This window comes from Lonchura striata, chromosome 2 (assembly GCF_050655825.1).
Source record: "Lonchura striata isolate lonStrDom1 chromosome 2, ASM5065582v1, whole genome shotgun sequence".
In the NCBI taxonomy this organism is placed as follows: domain Eukaryota; kingdom Metazoa; phylum Chordata; class Aves; order Passeriformes; family Estrildidae; genus Lonchura; species Lonchura striata.
This window is the reverse complement of record NC_140704.1, coordinates 121,824,927-121,849,648: the sequence shown is the minus strand read 5'-3', so window position 1 is coordinate 121,849,648 and position 24,722 is coordinate 121,824,927. Positions and strand designations below refer to the sequence as shown.

Below are 24,722 nucleotides of genomic sequence, written 5' to 3'. Positions count from 1 at the left end.
ACATTTGCCTTAATAGCTCAATTTTTTTTTCCTTTGGCTCTGTTTGGTATTGCAGTGGACTTGTTGGGAAATTAATAGCTATCATGACAGTTTTTATTTTCTAAATGAAACAATGCCCCCTGGTGCTCTAGGATTCAAGAGGTCTGATTTTACAGTCAAAATAAAAATAAAACCAAATAAAATCTTTTCAGACAGATACTTACTGTTCCTAAATCTGCCAGCTTCCACTCAAATGCTGTCACTGTCACTCACAAGGGATGGGGAAGAACACTTGTCAGCGCTAAGCAACAAAGAGAAGTCAGAAGGACAGTAACAGGGAATAAAAGCAAATTACAAAAGAGACAAGTCCATTAGGCTGGTTGAAAGCAAATTACAGAAGAGAAAAATAAAATGAAATACTTAAGAAATAGTCTAATGAAAGAACTGTTGGAGAAATGGAAAATTAAAACTGTCTGCTCAATGAAATGTTAAATCTAGATTGTGATAGAGAAGAAGCAATAATATTAAAAAATGGAAGTATTTTTTTATAAAAATATTTGATTTAATAAAGGTATTATAGAAGAAAAGGACAAAGAGGTAAGTGTGAAAATTTGCAATGAAGAGCATTAAATTGAAATGGCAAATATAAAGAGAATATGGAAGGTATATATAAGTGCATGAGTGCTACAGGAATTAGTAGAGTAAATGTAATTTGATATTTTCTGTGCATAACAAAACAGATTATGGATGCAGAAATTTAATCCAAAGTACCATCAGAGTTAAAATGTAAGCAAAGCTGATAAGCAATGAAATGAAACAGTTGATCTCTCTTCAGTTGAGCTTGTCACTAGCATTTGATTCTGTAAAAATTAAGATGCTAAATTACAAAATTATTCTTGATGGGCATGGCACTCATGGGAACCTCAAGAATGTTGCCTGTTCTGGTTGCAGACAGCAAACTCCAGCACAGCATGCCTTCCCACAGCCCTGCAGCTGACGGGAACCTCAGCTTTGGAAGACCAATCAGTAGAGCAGAGACTGCCATAAATCACCATCTCAGATGGAGTGCAGGGCTATGAACACTACCAGAGCTGTCTAAAAAGCCAAAAGAGACACAAAAAAACCCCCCAACAAATAAAGGCAGAAGAAAGGCAAAGGAAACGACCACTTGCTGCAGCTGCAAGATGTGTAAACAACCTGCTCTCTCAGGGTTTTTTTTTCAGTCACAGGCAAGGATAAAATAGCACAGCTCAGAAGAGGGATGACTGAAATGGCTTTAAGGTAGCTTTATGTTCCCACAGTCCTGGAGCAGCAATGAGTCAGTCAAGTCCCTCACTGTAAGTTAGAATAGCCTGAAGGCTGCTCTAAATCATTCTGGCTGCCAGTGACCCTGCAACAGCAGAGAGGAGCTGCTGGGGCACAGCAAAGTCTTGGCTGCACTTCCCTTCCTTTGGCCATGTCCTCTGGCCCATCCAGAGGAGCTGTTGGGAGTGGGGTGATGGGGGAGGCTGGGGACAAGAAAGGGAAAAGCACAGAAGTGGCTGTGATGCCTGTTCTGCTGGAAGACCCGGGCTTCTGCTGTGGCTGGCAGAGGTCCAGTGGCTGGCTGTGGTCAGAACTGATCCCAGCACAGACAAGAGGAATTTTGTGGCTGGGCCATGAACAGGTGGAGTGGTAGGGTTTGATTTTATTAATCTCATTTTCAAAGGCATTTTTTGAGAGCTCTTCAGATTATATAGAGTCTCTTTTCCCTGGGAATCTCATCTGTTAATGACTGGTTTGTAAGTCCTACACATGTGCAGGTGTTCATATTCTGTGACCACCAATGTAAATTTTGTTAGTGTATCAGTGTTAATGAGATATTATCTCTACCAAGTACTACCTGGCCTAGCAATAGCAGTATTTAAGTTAATACTGCTATGTGGATTTATATCATTGAGTCCAGCTCATGATTTTAATTTGGGTTTTATTTACTTGCTCCTATAAACTAAAAACATCCCCCAGCTTATGAGAAAACATGGGGCTGTGATTCAATCCACTTACTTCCTTTTTTGTTATTTTAAGATGAAAATTCTAAATAATATTAAGAACAAATAGCAGCAATCAATAATCCTAACTCCAGATATTTGCATTTTGTGCTGGGATGATTTGATGTTGTTGTCAGTCACCTCTGAATGATCCTATATGTGATGGAAGCTGAAATTGAGAGTGTAATTTGTTTCCAAACTCTTATTTAAATATCTCAATCTTGCTACTTAAATGTGAACAAAGTATTTGTGGCTTAAAAGAAGGCCATGATATTCTTAAAAGACAACCTTTTCAAGCCAAAGGGCTGAAACCTTCCCTTTCTCTCACTGAACAGTGAACAGCCCAGCTTTAATAGTGGGTAGTCAAAATGGAAATTTACCAAACTGATTAGTCACAACAGGTTATTGAGTGCACTGTTAGAGGAGATACTGCAGCAGAGGAAAAATTATGATCCCTTTTAATAATTCCTTAAAACCATTCCCAAAATTTTGTTTTCAGTCAGCTGGGTATTTCATGATGTACAACAGAAGTAAAGTGATATTTTTAAGTACTCAGCCAGACCATTGGTCTTATAAGTAATGGGCATCTCCATAAATTATCTGGAGACATAATCTTAACCTGTACATGCACAGTGCAAAGGCTGTGGTTTGTATTTGCAGATCTATTTTAGCAGAAGTGTGAGGAACTACCTTGCCCCGTGAACTAAACCTCCATGAAGGTCAAAGTAGACATGGACACTCTGTTCACTCCCTGTAGTTTATCTGAGACAAAAGTCTGTGATCCCTTGATGAGCAAATGGCAGAAGAATGGTAGTTTGCAACCACAGGTGTGGGGTGCATGTGAGGGAGCGCAGAAGCTACAACTAAAGTTAATGCCATTGATACAATAGCTTGTAAAGTCTTAGCTTATAATGTCTTGGCTTTTGCTGATAATTTAGAACAGAAATTTTTTAAAGAAAAAGAGAAAAGATGTATGTTTGTTGGATGTATGTGAACACTGGTTGACACAGTCAGCAGCTGAAGACTAAATCTTCAGGGTGTAAATTCTTTTAGCTCAGTTGATGCCAGGAGAGCTGTGTCAGATTGCAGTACTTTAAGCTCTGTCCTCAGGACACCCAGTACCATCAGCAGGAACTGCAAACGTGGAATCAATTGAGTTCCTTGGAAAGGATTCAGTGCTTTCCTGCCAGGAGCTTAACATCAGTAGTGGTCTTGAAGATCTACTGCTGCCAGAAGAGACACATAACCTCTGTCTACTGCGTTTAATCAAAACTGAGGGGAAAATTGTTTTGTGTTATCTTTGAGTCTGAAAACTGCTAACATCCCAAAATATTGAAGATCATCTGACTCTGTGGGATTTCCCTGTTGCTGTCTTCTCCCTGGCCTTTTTAGGTTAGGAGAGATTGCAGCAATTCATGCTGATGTATGGGAGATTGTTCCAGAGTCTTACTTGTGACAACCCAAACACAAAGACCTACCTACAATGGTAAGTATTTCATCCCATCCACAGTATTGCCTTAAAAGAGCCTACTGAGTAGGTATCTCTGATTTAGCAACAGGATGGAGCTGAAATCATGCCCTGACATGCAAGCATTTTGGATTATTTAATAACTTAATTTTTTCTTGAGGATTGATAGCTTAGTCTGTCATTTATTTGTTTGATATTTTATGATCTGATGATTTCTCCTCACATATTTTAGTCAGGCATATTATGTATCACTTGCTTTATGTTTTTTATTACTGGGAATTAATTTTTCACACAGTATCTTCATTTAATTATGTAATACAATCACATGTGTGTCTGCATGAATATGAAGAATCTGTTCTAATTTAGCCATTATATATTTTGCTATCTTGGGTTTTCCAGTAAAAATTCCCAAGTTTTTTGTTTTAGCATAACAATAGTCATATTCATTGCTTCTTACATTTTAACAAAAGCACTCAGATGCCAGTTCATAGATTGACATAATCAGCTTTGTCTCTTAATTAGAAAAGAGAATAAAGCTGTTTAGGGGTGTCAATAAAATGACAGATGCATCATTAACAGAAGGCTACATTGTATCAGAATGATGCAAGTAGTTGGAATTGAAATGTTAGAAATTTTTACTGGTAACCTTTTGTTTCTAATTTTCATTTTCTTGTAATTTTTTCATAATTGAAAAATGGCAAAGATACATAATACAGCATATATATGGAACAGTTATTGGTGGTAGAGAACTCAAGTTTATAACCAGAGTACAGCTATAGCTAGGAAAACTTAGTGTTTAGGATTTCTGCCTGCCCTCAATACAAAATTCAGCATGGTCAGTGCATCCTTTGGCCATGCCTTTGATGCACTCCTTATCACCCCTATGATCTCACCAGTTGTTTATGAGCAGTGGAATAGCATGTAGATTATGAAATTCGGGACTTATGCTATGTCTGACTTCTTGGTGCAGCACAGCGTATCAAATCTTTCCACAATCAGTCTGAGTATTCAGTTTAGTATTGACTTCAGTGAGTCCATTTGCAACAGCAGTTTATGATGCTGTTGATACCCACTTATCCTTTGGAATAAAGGATGTTTTTACATTGTACTTTTAACACACAATAGCTTTCAGTTGGAACAAACAAAAATTGCAGGATCTGACAAAATTGCAAATATTTAAACACTGGGACAATGGGAATGCATGCTTTGGGATTCAGGCATACAGATAAGAATAACATTGTGTGCTGCATCTATTATCAGTCAGAGGTGGCTCATCCCAGCAGGGTCTGATGCCCAATGCATCCAGAAGACCCAGCATCTCATATTAGCTTTACTGAAAACCTGAGCTGGATGATTTCCAGATTTCTTGCAGATCCACCTGTCTTCTGGCAAACAATATTGAGGTCCTTCCTAGGAAGAAATCCGTGCTGTTTTTTCTATTCGACACCAGTCATATGACACAGTGTGGGGTGCTGATGGTCTGGCTCCTAGGTCACATAGCAAGACACATGAGAATCCATCCTTGAATGGACTATCAAACTCAAAACACCCACACCTACAGACTTCTGTGCTAGATGAGTGCTGTGCAGCCAGTCTTGAAACCAGTCTGTAGTCCTGAGTTTGTATCCATGGATTAACATGGATGAGGTGTTCTAAATCTTAGTCTCCTTCTTTGTCTGTATCTACATTATTTTCATTAGAATCTGTAAAGCTCATTATCTCTTCAACAGGAATGTTTTGAATTTTTAAGATTTCATGAAGTTTTGACACTTCTGTGAATTTTGTGTCCTGTGTATAGACAGATGCCTCATCTGCTGTTTGGAAATCAGCATTTAATTATGTGGGGTTCCAAAACAATTGTAATGGTACCCAGTTGAAGTAGCTGGTTGAAAAATATTGAACACTGCATTAATAAAATTTCAAAGTTAAATGAGAGCAGTGAGCAGGTTGATGAAAGTGGTGAGCAGGTTGAGGAGCATCAGGAAGTATGATAGACAGACAGACAGACTGACTCCTGGAATCTCAACCTGTCTTCCCTGAGACAGGCCCAACAGCCAGCAGCCCATGAGATGTGGAAGATTCCCTCTCCTCTCTGAACATAGTGACTGTACTAAACACAGTGACTTACAGGACAGGGAGCAATGGGGACAAATTCCTGCCCAGTGCAGCAGGAGCATCACCCGTGTGACTGCCCCACCTCCCCAGGTGCCCTGCGTAACAGGGGTGAGGCTCTGTGAGAGTAGCTGGACAATAGTGAGGGCGAGGGCTCATCTAGCGTGGAGGTGTTGCCAGGGTTAAGTAAGACCACATCCTCAAAGCCTCTTCCAGAAAGCAAGAAGATGGGTCTTTGTCATAGGAAACTCTTCTGATGGGAACAGAAGTCCCAACATGCAAATTGCTCACACCTATTTGGGAAGTCTGCTGCCTCCTGGATCCAGCTTAAAGATGTGAGGAGAAACCTTACCACCCTGTTATGGCTTTCAGATTATCATCCCTTATTAATTTTTCAGGTGGCAGTCTGAAATTCCCCACAAGAAGTCTGAGGGCAGTCAAGAGACACTTCAGGGTCTGGGGAAAATTGGCTAAAGGATCAGTTGCACAAGTAGTGTTCTCTATTTGCAGGGAATGATGGGGGGAAATAGGAAGAGCAAGCAGATCAATACCTGGTTCCAACACCGGTGTTTACAATGTTTTTCATCATGGGTTGGCTGAGTTTTGGGCTCTAGTATTTAGTTTGCAGGAAAGACATGGAGGCACTGGAGCATGCCCAGAGAAGGAGAAGGAAGAAGGTGAAGGTTCTGGAGCACAGGTCCTATGAGGAGTGGCTGAAGGAGCTGAGGTGGAGAAAAGGAGGCTTAAGAGTGACCTTCTACAACTCCCTGAAAGTGGGTCAGTCTATTTTCCTGAGTACCAGTAGGTAGGACAAGAGGAAATGGCCTTAAGTTGCACACAGGGAGGCACAGGTTGGATGTCAGGAAAGTTTCTTCATCAAAAGGATGATCAAGCATTGGAACAGGCTGCCCAGGAAAGTGATCAAGTCCCAGTCCTTCGAAATACTTGTGTAGAAGGGATACTTGGAGACATGATTTAGTGATGTACTGGTAAGTGCTAGGGCAATGGCTGGACGTGATGATCTTAAAGGTCGTTTCCAACCTAAATGACTCCATTATTCTATGAAATTACTCAGTAGGATAGTATCTGGTTTTGAAAAAAAAAATAAAAGGATAATATATTTTCATATATAACCATCTTGGATTCTTCAGAAAGATGATCCTTTGTAACCTAAATATTATTTTGTGCAGGAAACAAATGAGGAAACAAATGCAATAAATATTCATTTGAAATTCTAGTGTCTCTGATTACACTCCCCAAGTTGACATTTGCTCACTTTAATTAAAAAAATTGGGAATTTTATTTATGCTTTCTACTCCTTTTTTCATATTAGAGGGATTTAAAACATGTTCAGACCCACAGTGTTGCAGTTACAGTTCCATCTTATGATCTTCAGTTAGTAATATCTTACTTTCTTTGGCTGCAGAATGAAAATTTCTTGATTTACCTAAAACTGGAAATAGTTAGTTTGCCTAAAACCAACAGGAATTACATTTGAGAGAACTCACACAAATACAAGGCCAGAAACTTCATTTAGGTTTAACCCTTATGCCCTTGAACACAATAGAGTTTACATAAATATTTAAGAAGGGCAGCCACAGACCAATTAAAGGAATATATTTTCCAAGCATCAAACCATTGTTTTCAGGCAATGCACTGATGCTCCTAAATTAATACATATTAAATCTGTTATGGGCTTAGCAGAGTTTTAGGCTCAGGAGAGGGAAAAGCAGATGAGAGCACCCCAGGGGGAGGTCGGGCAGAGATTGCCTGTGAGACACACGACCCACGCTCGCAGAGCCTGTGTGGCTGAGGGTGGCTGCAAGCTGCTCTGCAGATCTGCCTGAGGAGGACAGGGCACCACCACCCCTGTTGTTAAGTCCTTTCAGCGTCCTAGGAAAAGCTGTGGGCAAGCTGAGAAGGCTGTGCCTGGCTTCATTTTGTATTTGCTAAATAAAATTGAGGAGCAGCTGTTTTGTGGGAAATATATTTAAGGAATTTTTTTAAAAAAAATTTAAAAATAAAAATGTTTTAAGATACTTCAGAATTCCCCTCATAATGAGAGATCTAGTTTCAGTCTAGTCCTACCAAAGATTGCTTAGTAAAAGACTGCACTTTTCATATCCACTCACTTCAGACCCAAGAGTCTGTCAGATTGCAGTTTCATAGTGCGCAGTATGAATTATAGAAAGGTGCTGCTCATACATACATTTATGTGAAAAGTATCACTACACAGACCTAGGAAAATACAAGTAATTGGATTTGTGGCTCTCTAATTGTGGCAGCTTGTTAAGGCAGGGATAGGACTTATCCAATGTGAACGATGAGAAAGTCTGATTTGAAAAAGACCCATATGCTCTTGAGGGCAGGGGCAGAGTTGGAGCAGAGCTCAGGGTGAGAGAAGGAGGGAAGGGTACAAGTGAAATGGAAAAGAAATTTTGGAAGAAGAATAAAGAATGCAGAAGCACTAGGAAGGGGAAAAAGAGGAGAGACTTGTTGCAGCTAGTGAAAGGCCAAAGATACAGAGTGCAGATTGCAGCATGCTTTCTGCTGAAATAGAAAAACCTGCAGTTTCTTCTGAGAGAAGTAAAATCAGTTCAGATGGGGAAACTGAGAAGTTAATCTAGGTTGGTGGCAGGAGATGAAGCAGGAGAGAATTAATGTTTGTGGCGAATCCCTTTAACAAGACCATTTCTCTTAACATGTGCAATAGACTTGTAGCACTGGATGGAAAAGAGAGAAATTAAGAATCTGGAAAGAAAATATGAATAATTGAATAATCTTTGAAAGAGAAGAAGACCTACTAATGCTATGTTCATTTTACAGACTTTTAAGCTGTTGAAACGTTCACCTAAGTACGGCATTCAAATGCCATTTTCCTGTGATATGTGCCTTACTGACAGAATTAGTTACCTTCTCTCATTTTATCAACTTCGTGTTTATTTACAAATAAGTGAACTAAATAAGCTACCCGGGGTATTTTTGTGTTCATCCAACTGTTGAGACTATACATTCGAATTCTTCAATACATTTTTGAGCAAAATATGTCCTGACTGTTAATTCTGAAATACAATTTGTGAAATGTCTGACATCTGAAGCTTATGGGGGAGAGGAGGGAAATTGCTTGCAGGTCGCCACGTGCTTCTGTGCTTCCACTTGGGGAATGCATGGCCATAACTGTGGGAGTCATGAAATTGTTAATCAAAAATCTTAGCTGTATTGTATCTTTTTAAAAAAAGATAAAATTGACAATCTTTTCTTCTTCTAAAGCTATGCACATGGAGATTTTTAGACAGAGTAAATGGCCCCGATTTCTAGTTAATTACCTCAATAAATCAGGAGTGGGTTGCTGGTATTTGAAAGTTCTGTGCATGGTAGACAGGGTGAGGGATGGAGCAGTTTTCTGCAGTGGTCTGTTGCTGGTCAGTAATGGTATATAATGCACTCAGGTCAAAAGGGTGATACTGATACTCACAATGCCACAATGGCTATAACATCAGAAGCTTACTGCTAAAACCCAAATTATTACAATAAAACTGTTTATGCTGCAACATAGAAAGTGTTTCTGTTACTGCTACCGAAAAAAATGTAATTGCGGTACCACTCAGTTTTTCCTATGATGTGATCTTTGTTTGCATAAATGCATATGTGTGTGCATATAGAAAAATGTATGCTTATATACACATAATCTATACTGATATGCATAATATGATTGATATACACACACACATGCATCCTGAGTGAATAGAATTTGCTTCTCGAAAATGGCTAATATTTCCTGAAAGGGGAGATGGAGAGAGAGGTGATTTTACTGGTACTAGTTGATCTCACAACTGAGGATCAGTTTTGCAGTGAACAATGCAGACATGCACTGTAGAAAGGCTGTTCCTGTCTCTGCCTAAGACAGGAGACAGCAGATGGGTGTGGGAAGGCAGTAGAGCACCGTGGGGAAACTGGACAAGACTCACCAAGAGGCTCCTTCTCTGTGCCAGTGCAGTGTGTGTGTGGTTCACAGTGGTGACAGTGGTGGTCAGGATTCAATAAGGTGTTTTGACTGAGGGTGAGCTGGAAGTGAAAGCTTCCAATACCTGGACAATGCCTGGACTAAGAACATATTGCAAGAGATGACAGCAGAGGCTCCCCAGATCTGAACAGGATCTTGGTTTGAGAAGAAAGTTAACAGTGGGTGGGAAAGGAGCTCAATGATCATGGCTGGTCCATGGAGGCATTCCAAGAGGGTGGAAGTATGCAGAGGAATCAGAGGTAGGAGAAAAATATTTTCATATGATTGGGTCAGAACAACTGACATCAAAAAATAAATATGAGAAAAGACAAGACAGAATTAGAGAAAATCTAGTGGAGCTACCTTGATGAGCAGTTCTAATCTATCTGTACCATTGTTAAAGACCAATACTTTCAAAAAGCTCCTTTTCTCTATGGTATTATTTAGCATGCAGTTTTATAGAAAACAATACTTGATTTTTGCAGTAATTATTTTTTTATGTCTGAAATTATATACTGCATTCTCAAAGAAAACTCTCTTGCTGCATACAGAAGCAGCAATATTTTTCCATTTAGCATTCTCCTCTCTTTCCTTGTTACCAGGATTTTTAAAATGTGATAATGTCCCACCACTGTTTCTGAGATTTCCTGAATTTATTTGTTTACTCTTTATTACGTAAGGAATGATTTCTGCCTGTTTGAATATATTTCTGTGGGGAGTGCTGACATTCTTATCCACACTTCACTTGTCATTTCCAGGCCAGACGGTTAATATGATTTTCCTACTATGAGCTACTTACTGCATACAGTTTTAACATGTGTTGCAGCAAAGCCGTACATTGAAATGCAGAAATGAATTGAGAAAGAGAGGGATGTCGGTCAAAAACCATTGGGTTCTCTTCAGTAAAGTCAGATAATGTGCAGCATAAATATGTTCCTAATGGGGGTAAAAGGACATACAGGTGGATCTTGTGATCCAATCCTTCTCACGTGAATATGAGGAAAAAAGTGTTTGTGTTTGTGGATAATACCTAAAGAGAAGTGTCTTTGAGCCTGCAAAGGAGGGATTAGCATTCCAAATGGTGAACTGGAAAACACAGAGGACTAATCAACAGCATCTGGATGGGGGTACAGTCTTTTCTCTGGGAAAAGGCTGAGGACTGTAATGGTTCCCAAGCTGGATTTTTATCTACACAGTGGTGATTTTGCACAGAAATCTGGGGTTGTGCTGGGAAATAAAGGGTGTCACCCTTGAAATGGAATAATAGGTAGTTGCACTGCTGTGCTCAGTGCAGGACACTGTCACAGAGAAAGGTGTGGGTTAATGTTAGAAAATCAAGAAAGAATTGACACACGTATGTAGAGGTCTATAAAATAGTTACGAGGAAATACTGGAAGAAAGTGAGGTTGTTTAACCTAAAGACTAAATGAGAACATAATAATAACATAATAAGTATCTCTAAATACATTAAGTGTTCCTGCAGAAATGAAGGGAATAATTTATTCTCTTATCCTTTGCAGACAGAGTGAGAAGTAGTGGGCTTGAGGTAGAACATGAAGATAAAGGTTAGATATGAGGAAAAGCAGATTGCTTGGAGAGACTGGAGAGACTCTGTTACTGAGTATCTTCAAGAAGGACTAGAAAAATATAAGATACCAGTGCACAGCACCCTACCTGGGGTACTAGGTATTGAATAAGTAATCTCTTGTCATCTCTGCCTAGTCTATTTTTCTTTGATTAAAGCTGAATTAAGAAAGGAAAAGACCTGGGCTAGACAAATAACCTCGATAATAATAGAATAGTAGAATAACTATAAGAATATATATTTTTTATATATTATATATAGATTCTTTTATATTATAATCTTATATAATATTATATTCTATTATAATCTTAAATAGTTACATATTCTATATATTATTTTATACTCTAAGGATAATAGTAGAATAGTAATAGAATAACCTTAGGCTTGGTCAGGAAAAATGTTGAATAGTTGTGGCTGCTCTCACAGCCTTCTCCCAGAGCAGAAGCAAAGTGGGATTGCAAAATGAAGGCTATGAGCACTAAATTGTATTAATTTTTAATACTGAGGAATTATTGTCACATTGGCCAGTTCATGTCTTCACCATGACTCCTATCCTGGCTGTTATGAAACTTTACATTACATTTGGTATTGTAAAATTTCTAAGAATTTTCAGCCTCTGATAAAGCCTGAGCCACAAACTCTTTTTTTATGGGTTTCCATTTTAAAACTGTTCAGATTACTTTCCCACAATGGTATTTACTTGCCTTTTGGCTTTTTAGGCAATGTCCCAACTGGTAACTAGAAATAGAGGTAGAATTTATAGATGTGTCCTTCAACACAGTGTGCAGTGTGAAGAATTGCTATGTACAATGTCAATGTACAATTCTTTATATAATTTAGCCTTAACTGAAAAGGAATACAATTTCTTAGAGAGTGATATTTCAGAGTTACTGAATGAGTTATTGAGTCTTGGTATTTTTTGGATATTTGGGGATTACCTAAATTAAATTACTAGAAGAGAGAGAAAAGAAGATGCTCCTCTGGTGGACAGATTAGAGTTGGAGATCTTAACAATAACACCTTGAATGGTTTTAAAGGAGAAAAAAATGCATTTTTATTAAAATCACAGAAATTTTTGACATGAAAAACTTTCAACAAAAAAATTGCATTGTTCTGGGGAAAAAAAAAATTACTATAAAAATTCACTGGTTGGTTGATTTGCTTTTGTCAGCATTTCTCACAATTTATCTCATATTACCACTGAGTCTGTTTTGCTGTACTACTCTTTTTGGAAGCACAGATAAAAGTCTTCTCTCCTTGGAGTACTCAAAAGTGTATTTGCTACTTTTTTCTGAGTCTTTGTCCTTTTCTTTTACGAGAGATTTTTATCCTAAAGAAATAGAGATGGTGATCAGTGCTGCAGTATGAAACCTCTTTACCTAGGCATGAGTATCGGCAGTAGCAGTGTGAGGTTTTTTCTGTCCAGGACTCTCACTTTTTCGTGGAGTCCATCCATGTCTCTCTCGTGATAATGCATCCATTTACCCCCCACAAACCTGAAAGCAGTGACCAGATAGGAGAATGTCTTTACCTCCGCAGGAAGTACGTAAGCTGAAAATTCAGGGTGAAAGATTTTGTATTGCTAAAACTCTCATCTGGCTTGTTCTGCAGGGAATGCTTTTTCATACTGCATGTGTTCAGCCTGGAAGATTCAGAGTTCCAGGAGATCACTGAGTCAGATAATTTGGGTGAAGGTTTTATAAATGTCAAAAATTGCATTGTGGCCAAATATTTGAAATAAAAAATTATTTTCTGTCCTCATAGATATAGAACACCTATAGGTAGGTCCAGGGGAAAATTATAACTGCTAAATTACAGAAAAAAAATAGAAAGACTCACTGGCTTCCTCCTGTCCAAAGTTTCCTGTGTTGTCTCTCTCATAATACAAGAAGACATCCCAGACACCACATTTCTGGGGATTACCTTTCTTGGGGTTGAAGCCTTTGGCCTCATTCTTTTCCTCACAGTTAGACTGTCCATAAGCCCCTGGAAAGACACTGTCTGTCATGTCTTGTTGCTTAAATATTGTGATCGAGCCTGTGAATAATCTCTAACTGCTTTGACATGTTCATAATAGCTTTTGTTCTACTCTGTACCAATCCATTTCCATTAAAGTCCACCGACATGGTGTGTTCCAGCTTGGACATGGTATTATGATGGTTTGTCCAAAGATACTATGGAAAAATCAGACCACTGCCTTTAGCTTTTGTGAATGGTAACAATGGTTTGGAAAGTGGAAATGACCCCTCTGTGGCAAAAGGTATTGTTAGACCTTTTTCTCCTTGGCTTGTGGGTTTTTTTTCCAGCTTTGGTGGAAGTTGTTGTGAAAAGCGGTCAGCTGAACCGGCGTTACCCTGCAGAGTGACGTGTTCGTGTCGGGCTTCTTCAGCTGTGCTGTGTGCAGTGAAGGCTGCGTTAACACCAGATGCCAATCATACACCACCAGTGGATTTGCAAGATTATAGGACAGGAAAAAAAGATGAAGGTTAAGCATGGGGCACAATAGAGATTACTTATGGTAATGAATTGTATAATTTTTCTAGACAGATCTGGATTAATGTTTATCCCAGGCAAAAGATTACTGTATGTCTGATTCTAGTTGTAAACAGACATTATTAAACAGAAGGTTTATGTTCATGAAATGCGACTATGGGTGTTAAAGCACTTATGATTTATTATGTGCAAAAAGAAAAATTAACCTGTTCATCTGCTATAGTACAAGATGCGCTGTGGGTTTTTGCATAATTTGAAAGGCATCTGCTCCTTTGGAATACAAATAACCAGTGAGATGAGAAAGATTCTCCTCTCATTTACACGGGTTCAATGCCTCACACTGCAGTGATGTTGAAATGGTGTAACCAAGAAAAGAATAGTCTTGTGTGCTTTTATAAAGCAATAATATTTCTGTGAGAGATCATGTTGGCAAAGTCTGTTTGCTTGTGAATCTTTAAGGTATTTTCTTTATAACAAAAAAAAAAACAAAACAAAAACAAAAAAAAAAAAAAAAAAAAAAAAAAAAGTCGTGTTCAGAGACCTTTACAAATTACCTTACTGGGGTTTCAAAAAAAACTCCTTTTCACTACATGAAAGAATAATGTTTAGAGACATTGAATTTAATTTTTTTTTATTGAACATTTTCCAAAATACTTAGGTTGAAGCTCATTTTTCTCCTGCTTTATTGCATCACTTCTGCATAGCATAAGTGAGACATAGATACAGCATCCACATTTTTTAGTATTGTCTCACTAAATAAGCTAAATAATCACACCTGAGTCAGCGCCTTCTGTGTTTTAGGTCAGATGAAAAATATTTCCTTAAGGAAACTGTAAAAAAACTCCAAAACTTTGGTTTTTTGGTGAAGTGGATGTTGTAACTCTATTACTTGCTAACAAGAAATTATCTTTTCTCTGTGAAAGCAACAAAAATTACAGTTATCAAAATCTGTTCGTTCTATTTATAGGCTGTATTTGTAGCCAGCTGATTTTTGCATAACGCCATTTGAAATTATCCATTTAACAATGATGGATGATACAACTGTGTTGCTCTCCCTCCACTTTGTAACTGATCCGTCTACTTATAGATTGCATTGGACATGTTGCTGATGCTTTATTTGTAAAATTCACTCACATATGTGAGAAATTTGTTCGTTAAGTCTTACTGACTTCACAGAGGCTCCTCAGACAAGTAAAGACATTCCTCTATAAAAGCAGAACCAGCCCAATATGTGGAGTGAAAAGACCTGGGAATATCGTGAGGTTTGTTAGACTAATTAGAATTTAAGCAGTTAGACTAGAACTGAATAAAATGTAATCTGTAAGACATTCTGAATGCTTAAATCAAAAAAGTTAAATTTCCATCAAAACACTTCATAGTGCTCTTTTATATTTCTTAGCTATATTTTGCATTTGGTACAACAAAATATTTGTCATTAGTAAAATATAGCTCGAATGCTTGTAATATTTTCCATAATTATCAAATTTTACAACTTCTGTGAAGTGTGAGTCCAGAGTTAAAGTTCATAAGCAAATTAATTAAGCAGTAAAAGTTTCTGTGGGCTTTGTTAATCATTCCATTTAGCATCCAAAGTTGATGAAGACTTCTGGAGATACCCAGGATGCAGGTGAGAGTCCCTCAGGAAATGGAATTGGCTGCAGTGCTCTGCCTGAACGTTTGTGCAGAAAAGCGCTGGATTTGGGGACGCACTGAAATACGAGCGGCCGCTCTTTTCTTTGCTGTGTGTTAGCAGACATTGATAAGTCGTGGAGATGACCTCCATATCCCAAAGAGACAGAAAGCTAGAAATGAAGACACATTTCTGTTATCAGTCTGCTGTGGGTCGTAAGTTGAACTGGTGTTATATTTTCCTCTGAAAGCCACGTAGCCTTGACACAGTGTTTAACAGTGTTAAGCTTATTGCTGCTGAGCTAAACATGTCTGAAGCGAACGATGACCCTCACGTCTTTGCAATAGCAAAATGTCTCCCTGATGTGATCCCGAAGACTTGGAGCATTAAGTTAATTTTCCCCTGGATTTCTGAGCTGCCTTCTTTTTACCCGGCGGAGCGCTTGTGAAGAATACAGCTTCTGACCGAATGACAGAACATGGAGGGTGAAATTAGATGCATTCAATTAGAAGATGACAAAAAGCCTATCTAAATATTTGTCAGGATGTTACTTACAGGACGTAGTCTCCAGCCAGGGAAGTGAAAGGCGGACACTCTCAGGACTTAATAGTCCGGGGGGGAAAAAGTGGGTAAATCATCCAGATTCTTTACGGGCTTGGAAGGGATAATTGAGGGTATCAAGTTGACTGCTATGCTTCCAGGGGTAGTGATCCCTCTCCTGTAATCTCAGATTAGTTCTTTGCTTTTATTCACTTAATACAGAATTAAACATTACAAAGTTTTCTGGACCATTTGAGTAAATAATGTAATTATTTACTCAAAGTAATTATTTGACCACTAGAGGATGATTCATGCAGTGGTTTCTGAGAGGTATTGAAGAAAGAGGGGCTCCATCTTCTTAGTATAAAAAAAAAAATGCTATAAAACAATCAAACAAAATGCCAAAGCCACAAAACTTAAGGAAATGAAAAAGGTGCCGCAAACTGTTGGCTGTGAAACTGTCGGACAAGAAGATGTACAGAAGATGTACTGGTTTTTCAGAGAACAAAAGGATGTTCTTGGAAACTGAAATTTGAAGTTAGTAGTCAATTAAACAGAAAGAGATCAAAATATGCAGCTTGGTTTAGCCACATCTGTTTATCTGTAAATTAAATTTATAATAACTTTTTTTAAGTAAATGAGCAAATCTCTGGCTTATATTTTCCTGTTCAAAAAGTTTAAATTATGAAAGTAAAATTAAAAGTAAATACACTATACCATGGTTATTTTAATTTTTTTTTTCATCTGTGTTACAGCAGTTCAAGGGGGAATGTGACTATGATAGGGTTAATCCAGCTACATAAAAATCCATGCTGTGTATGATAGTAGTAAAGCTTGTGATCCCTTGATCTTTGATTAGATCCAAGCTAGTAAATATCTTGTGTTTAATCAGAATGAGTTGTTCTGCATGTAGTGTAAGTCACCTTCACAGATGGGATGTAGCAGCAGAGTTGTTTGTGAATATTTGTTTTAATCCCTTCCAGAACAAGCACGCTTTATGTTTCTTTGTTGTAAATCAGATTCGAGCAACTAAAGATCAGCATGAAGGAAAGATATTTACTTGCAGTCTGGAGTGGGACAATGTGGGAACCTTTTTTGCTTTTAAAGAAAAACGTAACTTAGTAGATTCCTAAAAGGTATTTTATACTATTCTGTAAAGATAACTAACACACCATGGCAGCTTTTTTTTTAACTGGAATGCAAACATCAGAACCTGTACTTTCTTCTTTAACTGTCCAGATACATTTCTATCTTAGACTATAAATAGAAAGAGACTAAGTTTTATTACAGTTAATATTCAGTCTGTATTATTATCCTATATTTTAAAGATATTTAGTTAGAATGGGTGTTCTCTGTGCTGGTAAGCTGAAATTGCTAAAATGTTATCTTTAAGGATACTTGTTTTGTGTGGTGTGTTGGCGTCCTATTTACCTAAATCTGTCATAAATGCCTTCCAATAGATCTTCCTCTGACACACCAAATATTGAAAATGAGATGACTCTTTGCTGGGAGCTTTTCTACCGAATGTCATTTTTCTGTGTTCATAACTTGATGGCAATAACTGGACGACCTATAGTTAAATGTGTCTAAATTTCTCTCACTTATTTCTCCTAATCACCACATGGAGCCTTCAGTGCTCAGAGGTGTGATTAGATTTAACCTGCCATCATATCTGAAGAACTTTCTGTACAACATATTATACATTGCAGGAATTATAGATGTAAATGGTGGGTCTAAGTGTAATATATAAATAGATATAAAGATGAGTTGCTCTCATGCCAAAGTTAACTCCTGTTTATTTTTTTTCTTCTGTTTTTAACAGAAAGACTGGAGAGCCTCCACTAATAAATGGCTGGATTCCTTACCTCGGGAAAGCTCTGATTTTTAGAAAAGATGCTTACAAATTCTTACTGGATCAGCAAAAGAAATTTGGAGATATTTTCACTGTACATATTGCTGGTGAGAAATATTTTAGTATTCATCTTGATTTTTTCCATCAGTGAAATGGAAATAATAATCCAAATATTTAGTTTAGAATCTTCCTTAATCCAAAACATTTTCCTGTAGCATAGACCCATAAAAATCCCTGAAATTGACATATATTTTAAGCATAATAGTTATCTATAAAATATCACTATCAATGTGTGGATATATTTACATCTCTAAGTATATATGTATTTTGACAGATTTTGTAGGTATGTACTGTACTGTATGAACATAGATTTTGCCAGCATATTAAATTGTGTATTGGTGGGTTTTTTCCTAAAGAAGGGAGAACATCATCTTGACACTGCACAGAAAAATATCAGATTAAATTTAGAAAACACTTAAGAAAAAAAGTGCAGAATTTGTTCTCACACATTTTACAACTGGTTGACAGGAACACAAGGGAATGAATGACACATTGACTCAGTGATACAATCAGGACTGGAACACAGAAACTTCCCGTTGCCAGCCTCTTACTCTGATCATGCTTGCTGAAAATTACAATATAATAAAGTATGATATAACCTTGCTGTTTCCTGTATTTATAACTGTATTACTAAGCCAGATTGAATACAAACATTTGAGTGATTTCACACAGGCACTTAGCTGTGGAAGAAAAACATAGAAAAACACTAAAATCCTGAATGGAAGTTAAATATATAAATTTACATCTATCTATAGACAGCTACTTTTTACTAAAGTCAGTTTAAAATCCAGTATTTTCTTGTGTTCAGAAAGGCAAGCTCTTATATAATATAGATGGTTATAATCATCCTCTGTGCCTTTATATGCTGATATCCATGTTCAAATGATCAACTTATTATATATAATTTTTAGTTATTTCTGTAGTTTTAGGGAGTTTGAAACAAAAATGTTAAGTGTAAAGTATAAAGTTTTCTTTTTAATTCTAGGGGAGTAGCTTTAGCTTTATGTTCCCATAGAAGCAATACTTTAAAATGAATTTTTTTTTTTAAAGTCAATTAATTTAATTGCAATCCGTGTGTTTAATTAATACAATTTTTCCTCCTTTTAAAAATCTGTCCTTTTGTTCCTTTGGAAGAGAATTTTACTGTATTAAATATGTGATTTTTAAAAAATTTCATTCAGGGTTTTTTTTTGGAAACTAGTATGATCAGATCTTTTGCAACTTGAAAGTGAATTTGGCACAGTACAACACCAACTCTTGTTGAAATACATTTGTTTTTATTGTTAATTTGAATTCACACTATAATACAGTTTTGGCTTTTTACAAATACCAATTAATAGCTATAATTCAGATATTAGTACCTTCATAAAACTGGATACAGTCATACTTCAGAATCTTAAAAGTGTTTAATGAAATATTTATTCTTTTGTCTCTTTATTATTTTATACAAGACTGTGTTTAGAAGTTTGTGTTTAAGCAGTCCATGAGCATAATTTAGTTACAGAAATTCTATTTTTACAATAAACCAAATTCTATCTCTGATAATCCCCTATGTTCAAGTGTTTTGAGCCAAGCCTCCCTTGATAAAGACTGAGGTAAATGGAGTTAGTTCTGGATATAATTTCTGTCTTGTGCAGGGAAATGTTTGATTTTGTGGATTCATCTTAACAGAGACACCACTTTAAGTTCTCTTTTTTGGTACAAAACTGCTGACCATCAGGACTTCACTAAGGAGAAATAGTTTGTCATCCTCAAGTCAGGGAAGAAACCAAAGCTAGTTAGTGTCTCCTATCGTGTCCTGATCTGAAGGAATATAGGATTTCTCTGTGTCTTACTGATTTGACAAAGATGATGTTTCTGTGCTCGGCAAACATAGTGTAGCCAGCTGTATGTGGACTATCATTACTTTACCCCCCTGGTGGATGTCTAAAGGTCCTGTCAGAAAATTCTATCAATATATATTGTTCTAATTATTGGTTCTCAAACTAGTTCATTTGGAAAATGCGGAATGATGCTTGGAGTTTCTGGCATTGCCCCGTACTGGTATTGCGATTTTGCTGATTGTACTTTCCCATGTGATGAGCAAATGATTGTCATCCCTAAAAGTCGCAAGGGACATGGATGTCATCTTAATAAAGAAATTAAAAAGCACATCTTTCTATGAGAAACAATGTAAATTCCTGACCTGTCGCAGAAAATAGTTCTCTAATTGGTTTTGTGTGGTGGTGCAGCAGAATCGTTTTCCCCAAACGTCATGCCAGCGCAGCACCACTGTACATCATTGTCAGCAGTTCAGCAGAATCTCCCTAATAAGAGGACGATTACGTAAATGCAATAGTCTTGGACCAAAAAAAAAAAAAAACAAAACAAAACAAAAAAAAAAAAAAAACAAAAAAAAAAAAAAAAAAACCAAAAAGAAATAAAGAAAAAAATCAGAAAAGAAAAGAATAAGGACAGGGAAAGAGAGAGAGAGTCTGTGGCGTGAGATGATCATACTTTCCAAGCCCTTCTGCTTCTTAAAGAGTCAGCAGCATAGGCAGATGGCTAGGTAAGAACTTAAAAGAGCTTGAAACTGTTTTGTCATTGTTTCTTGGGATTAAACTTTGTGTCCTTTTTCTCTCAAGTTGATAGGAGTGATAATGAACCCTGCAACATTCTCTCTGAGACTAACTCACCTTTAATAAAATAATCCTTGTGGTTTTTACTAAGCACATTTGCCTTTTCAAATACTGCTGCTAAGTCATTCTTTTCTTTAAAGCATGATACACCTACAGTATCATATCACATTTTTCTCTTGTAGGCAAAAGGTAATTTACATTTACTCCTTACCAAGCTGAAGCCTGCTCCAAGCATTACCGAAATAACATCCATCATTAGATGCCATCTGAAATGCTTGTCTTTCATCATTAGCATTAAAAAGCTCCAGAATGCATTATTAGTGTAATTTCTTAACTATAATACAAATACTGACTTCGGCACTCAGATTTACCAAAGTTGACAATTTTCATATTTTCCACATCAATCTTCTATTTCTAGGAGATCACAGAAACTAAATGGAGATAACCAGGCAATATATTTGCAGCATGGGTGTAATGCAGACTGAAGAATTAGATAGTGAAGTATGAATTCTCTGTAGCCGTTAAAAATAAAAAATCAGAAGGCTTTTTGCAGAAACAAGGATCTCTTGTTTTGACTTGTTTTTTACTGTATTAAATAAAATAGCTCAGTGACTCAAACTATTGTGAATTGGAGTGTGACATGTCTAGTTAATTTTTGGTGTTGAAGGCTTTTTTTACAAACTAACTAGGAAAGGCTTAGTCTCTAGTGGTTTCTATATAAATACCTTCAATATTTAAGGCTACCTGATTTGTGGAGATTGTAGTATGCCTCCATTTTTGGCTGATTTGGCATTACCTTTTTTAGTACTCTGATGGAAACTAATGATTTTGGATTGATTTTAGAAAAGGTTACTTTCCAAAGTTGTCTTGACTTTAGCTGCAATGGAAAGACATGGGAGTAGAGGGGGAAGCTGCATTTTGAAACACCAAATAATGACTGAAAATTTTATGAAAGGTTTTAATTTATTGGCCTCTGACACTACCAGGGACAATCAGTTGGAAGAAACATCACTGGGTACAAGGGCAGGATTTTAAAAGCAAAACTAAGGACCATATTGGCACTTAAAAAATTTAAAATCATAACTTGAGGTGAGAAAGTTTGTTCCACTTTGGATGTTTGCTGTTCAGGGTGTAGAGGAGGTGTTGGGGCATGATTTTGTAATTAGCAATCTGTTCCTGTATGGAGAAGACTGGGGTAAGCCATGTAGTGCATCTGTGTGCAAGGATGACTTTAATTGTTAAGGTTCCCATACCCACTCTCTCAGCTTTCTAACTGCCATTTATTAGCCCTAGGTTTTAGTAGTTTTCTAATTAACAGATCTAAAATTAGATTCTCGATGGCATACATAAACAAGCTGCCTTTGTTACAGGGGGGTTCAACTTTTCTGATTATCTAGACCCTTACTAAATGTAGCAACAAGAAATCTTTTGGTTTAAGTGTTCATATATGTTGTTGACTTACAGTGATGTGGTCTGGAGCCTGAATTGATTCTACAAAATGAATTAGATTTTGTTACATACTTACTTTTTGCTACCAGGAACCTGATGAGAATAATAAACCCCGGATCTGTAATATTCTTTTGCTCAAGGACTTTTTTTTCAAAGTATGTGCTAGTGGTGAGTGAGTTTTGATTTGAAATTATTACTAAAATTGTTTGTCTGAAAACTCATTTGCTGAAAATCATTTTCTTACTTAAAAATGATAAGAATTGATGTGCGTTTGCTAAGTGTCTGATTAAAGATCACAAAGAAACTCATATTTTGCATCAGAAATAAGCAGATGGTGGACAGATGGTTTAAATTAATATTAATTAAAAATCTTAACTTAAATTGTTTACCCTGTAAATGCAAAGTTAAGAAGCCAGCTTTCATCTTTAGGGTTAATAACACTCCAAATCTATTTATTAAAAATTGCTCCAGTGGACATTCTTTCCAAGCTTTGATCACAAAGATGGTAGCCTCAATAAGGAGCATGAAAGTAGGTGAAAGCTGGAAAGAGAGGGTAATTCTAGGATTCTTAACAAAGATCCTGCAAGACTAAAGTAATTCAAGACTAAAAATTCCTGTTAGCCTTTGTAGTCAGAGAAGGTCAAAAAAGGGGACAGAGAATTCAGGATCTCTCTTTCATGCTGGTTTCTCAATATACTTATTCTTTAAAATTAAATTTACAGCTGTGGTTGATTATGTTACAGTAAAACAAAATCAATGAATGTCTTAAAAACATTCATACACTGTTGACAAAAATGACAAAGGGTTCAAATTCTGTCTTGATATATCCTTTACATTTCCTTACTAGTTCACTGGGGTTGCAGTTGTTGTAATTGGGAGGGGAATTATGGAAGCTGGTAATTGTAGAGGAAGCTCAGAGTGTACCCAGATACTATAGAACACTGTGTGTGTATATAAGTCAGAATATGAAATAACTATGATAATTCAGATATCACTATATCGTAACCATGGATACTTGACATTTTTAGTGGTAGTGACTACTTTATCTCTGGACATCTGTCACAGAGCCAAATTTGGTCCACAGTTAAGCATGTAGTGTTCCCATTAAAATCAAAAGAAATTTGTCCCCTTAGTGAGACAGAATTAGACTGTAAGTGCTGGAAGCTTTGCTCTTTCCCTGAGTTTGTGACTGGGATATTTCATAGGTACCCTTTTTCCCTAATGCACCTCTTCATTCAAGTTAAGAATCAGGAAGTCTAAATTTAGAACCATCTATAAAGAGCCAAGATTGAATTGAGCTTTGGGAGTGTTAGCATTTTGATTCATGGCAATTCCTCCAAATGCTTTTCTTTGGCAGTTGACTTGAAGTTTAGGGAGAAATTGCAGGACATATCTGGCATGGACAATTTGAAAAAGCATTTAACTTGATGCAAGCCTATCCCTCTGTACAAGGAGCTGAAGGTATCGCTGTGTCACCACATTAAGGACCCTGGGAAGGGTAGGAAATTGGTGGTGCACTCTGACACAATAGATCCTAGCACTGGGACAGTGTGTGTCCCAAAGTGGAGCCCATACTAAAAATCATGCCTGCTACATCATAGACTGCTCCTTCACATTCATAGACTTAGGTAGTCATGTTATGGATACTAAGCACATTCTTAACAAAGAGTTAGCAAAGCTTCAGGGAAGAAGAGCCAGATGTGAGAAAAGCTTTAAATGTTGGGGGTTTGCAGGGAGCAGTTAAAGCTGTAACTGACAGATTATGAGTTCCTGTGTCATCTGCTTGGAAAAAGCTGCCTAGGTGGCATGTTTTCCACTCCAGACCCTGTCATTCACTGTCCTCTGTGCAGGGGAAATGTGTGTGTTTTCCACTTTCTGCTAGTGAAAGCCTACAGTTTCTAAATGTTGCTATGACTCCACACTGTATTTTCATGAATTAGACCTGAGTAGAAAATTATTTATTTCAGAGCACCACATTTGAAGAGATCACACACAACTGTTGGAACAAACAGTAGATCTGTCTACATGGAAATGGCTTCACAAGGATTTTAAAAGTGCCTGCAAAGTGTATACTGGTGGAATCTGCATCCTGACAAGGAAAATCTATATAATATTTGTTTCCTTTGTTTTTCTTTTTTTTTTTTTTCTTTGCAGATTTATTCACATATCTTTGCTTTAGGGTTTTTTTCTTTCTGCATGCTTTTTTCACTTTTTAAGACTTTGGCTTATTTTCAGTTATTGCTTCTGGAAGTGTCACCAGATTTATAAAAGTGCACGTATTACTAATTATTTTCTGTTCTTCTATTCAGGTAGATATATTACCTTTATCATGGACCCATTTCAATATGTCTATGTCATCCGAAATAGTAAGCAACTTGAATTTCATGAATTCGCTAATAAAATGGCATCCAAAACTTTTGACTACCCAGCCTTGTCAAAAGGAAAATTCCCTGAACTCAAGGAAAACCTGCACAGAATCTACCAGTATCTACAAGGCAAGCCTTTGGATATAATTTCTGACCACATGATGAAAAATCTCCAGGATATATTTGAATGGAAATGCTCACAAGCAACAGATTGGGAAACAGAAAAAATGTACAAATTCTGCTGCTCTGTAATGTTTGAAGCCAGTTTTGTAACACTATATGGAAGAGTTCCTGCTGCAGATGGCCACAAAGTTATTAGTGAAATCAGAGACAAATTTATCAAGTTTGATGCCAGCTTTCCCTATTTAGCTGCAAACATACCAATTGAGTTGCTAGGAGCTACCAAGAAGGTTCGGAAGGAGCTTATAGATCATTTTTTACTTCAGAACATGACAAAATGGCTGGGAGGGTCAAAAGTGGTCCAAGCCAGACAAGATATATTTGAGAAATATGAGCTGCTTGGAGATTATGACAAAGCAG

At 37.0% G+C, this 24,722-nt stretch overlaps 1 protein-coding gene and 1 long non-coding RNA gene across 6 annotated transcripts in view; one reads left to right on the top strand and one right to left on the bottom strand.

The window, feature by feature from the left end:
- LOC110484736 (uncharacterized) overlaps positions 1-24,722 on the bottom strand; it is a 60,461-nt gene that overhangs the window by 10,979 nt on the left and 24,760 nt on the right. Inside the window, exons 1-2 of one of the 5 annotated variants that reach the window (XR_014952922.1) lie at positions 12,554-24,130; positions 1-280 (exon numbers count right to left, since the gene is read on the bottom strand). The exon at positions 1-280 is cut by the window's left edge and continues 3,479 nt beyond it. This is a non-coding gene — a long non-coding RNA (uncharacterized LOC110484736). Of the gene's footprint in view, positions 24,131-24,722 lie in introns of those variants that run through there. The other 4 variants (XR_014952923.1, XR_014952925.1, XR_014952924.1 and 1 more) reach the window with 4 other exon arrangements.
- CYP7B1 (cytochrome P450 family 7 subfamily B member 1) overlaps positions 1-24,722 on the top strand; it is a 131,218-nt gene that overhangs the window by 84,630 nt on the left and 21,866 nt on the right. Inside the window, exons 2-3 of the mRNA XM_021555623.3 lie at positions 17,660-17,796; positions 24,126-24,722. Coding sequence (XP_021411298.2) covers positions 17,660-17,796; positions 24,126-24,722 — 734 coding nt within the window. The remainder of the gene's footprint in view (positions 1-17,659; positions 17,797-24,125) is intronic.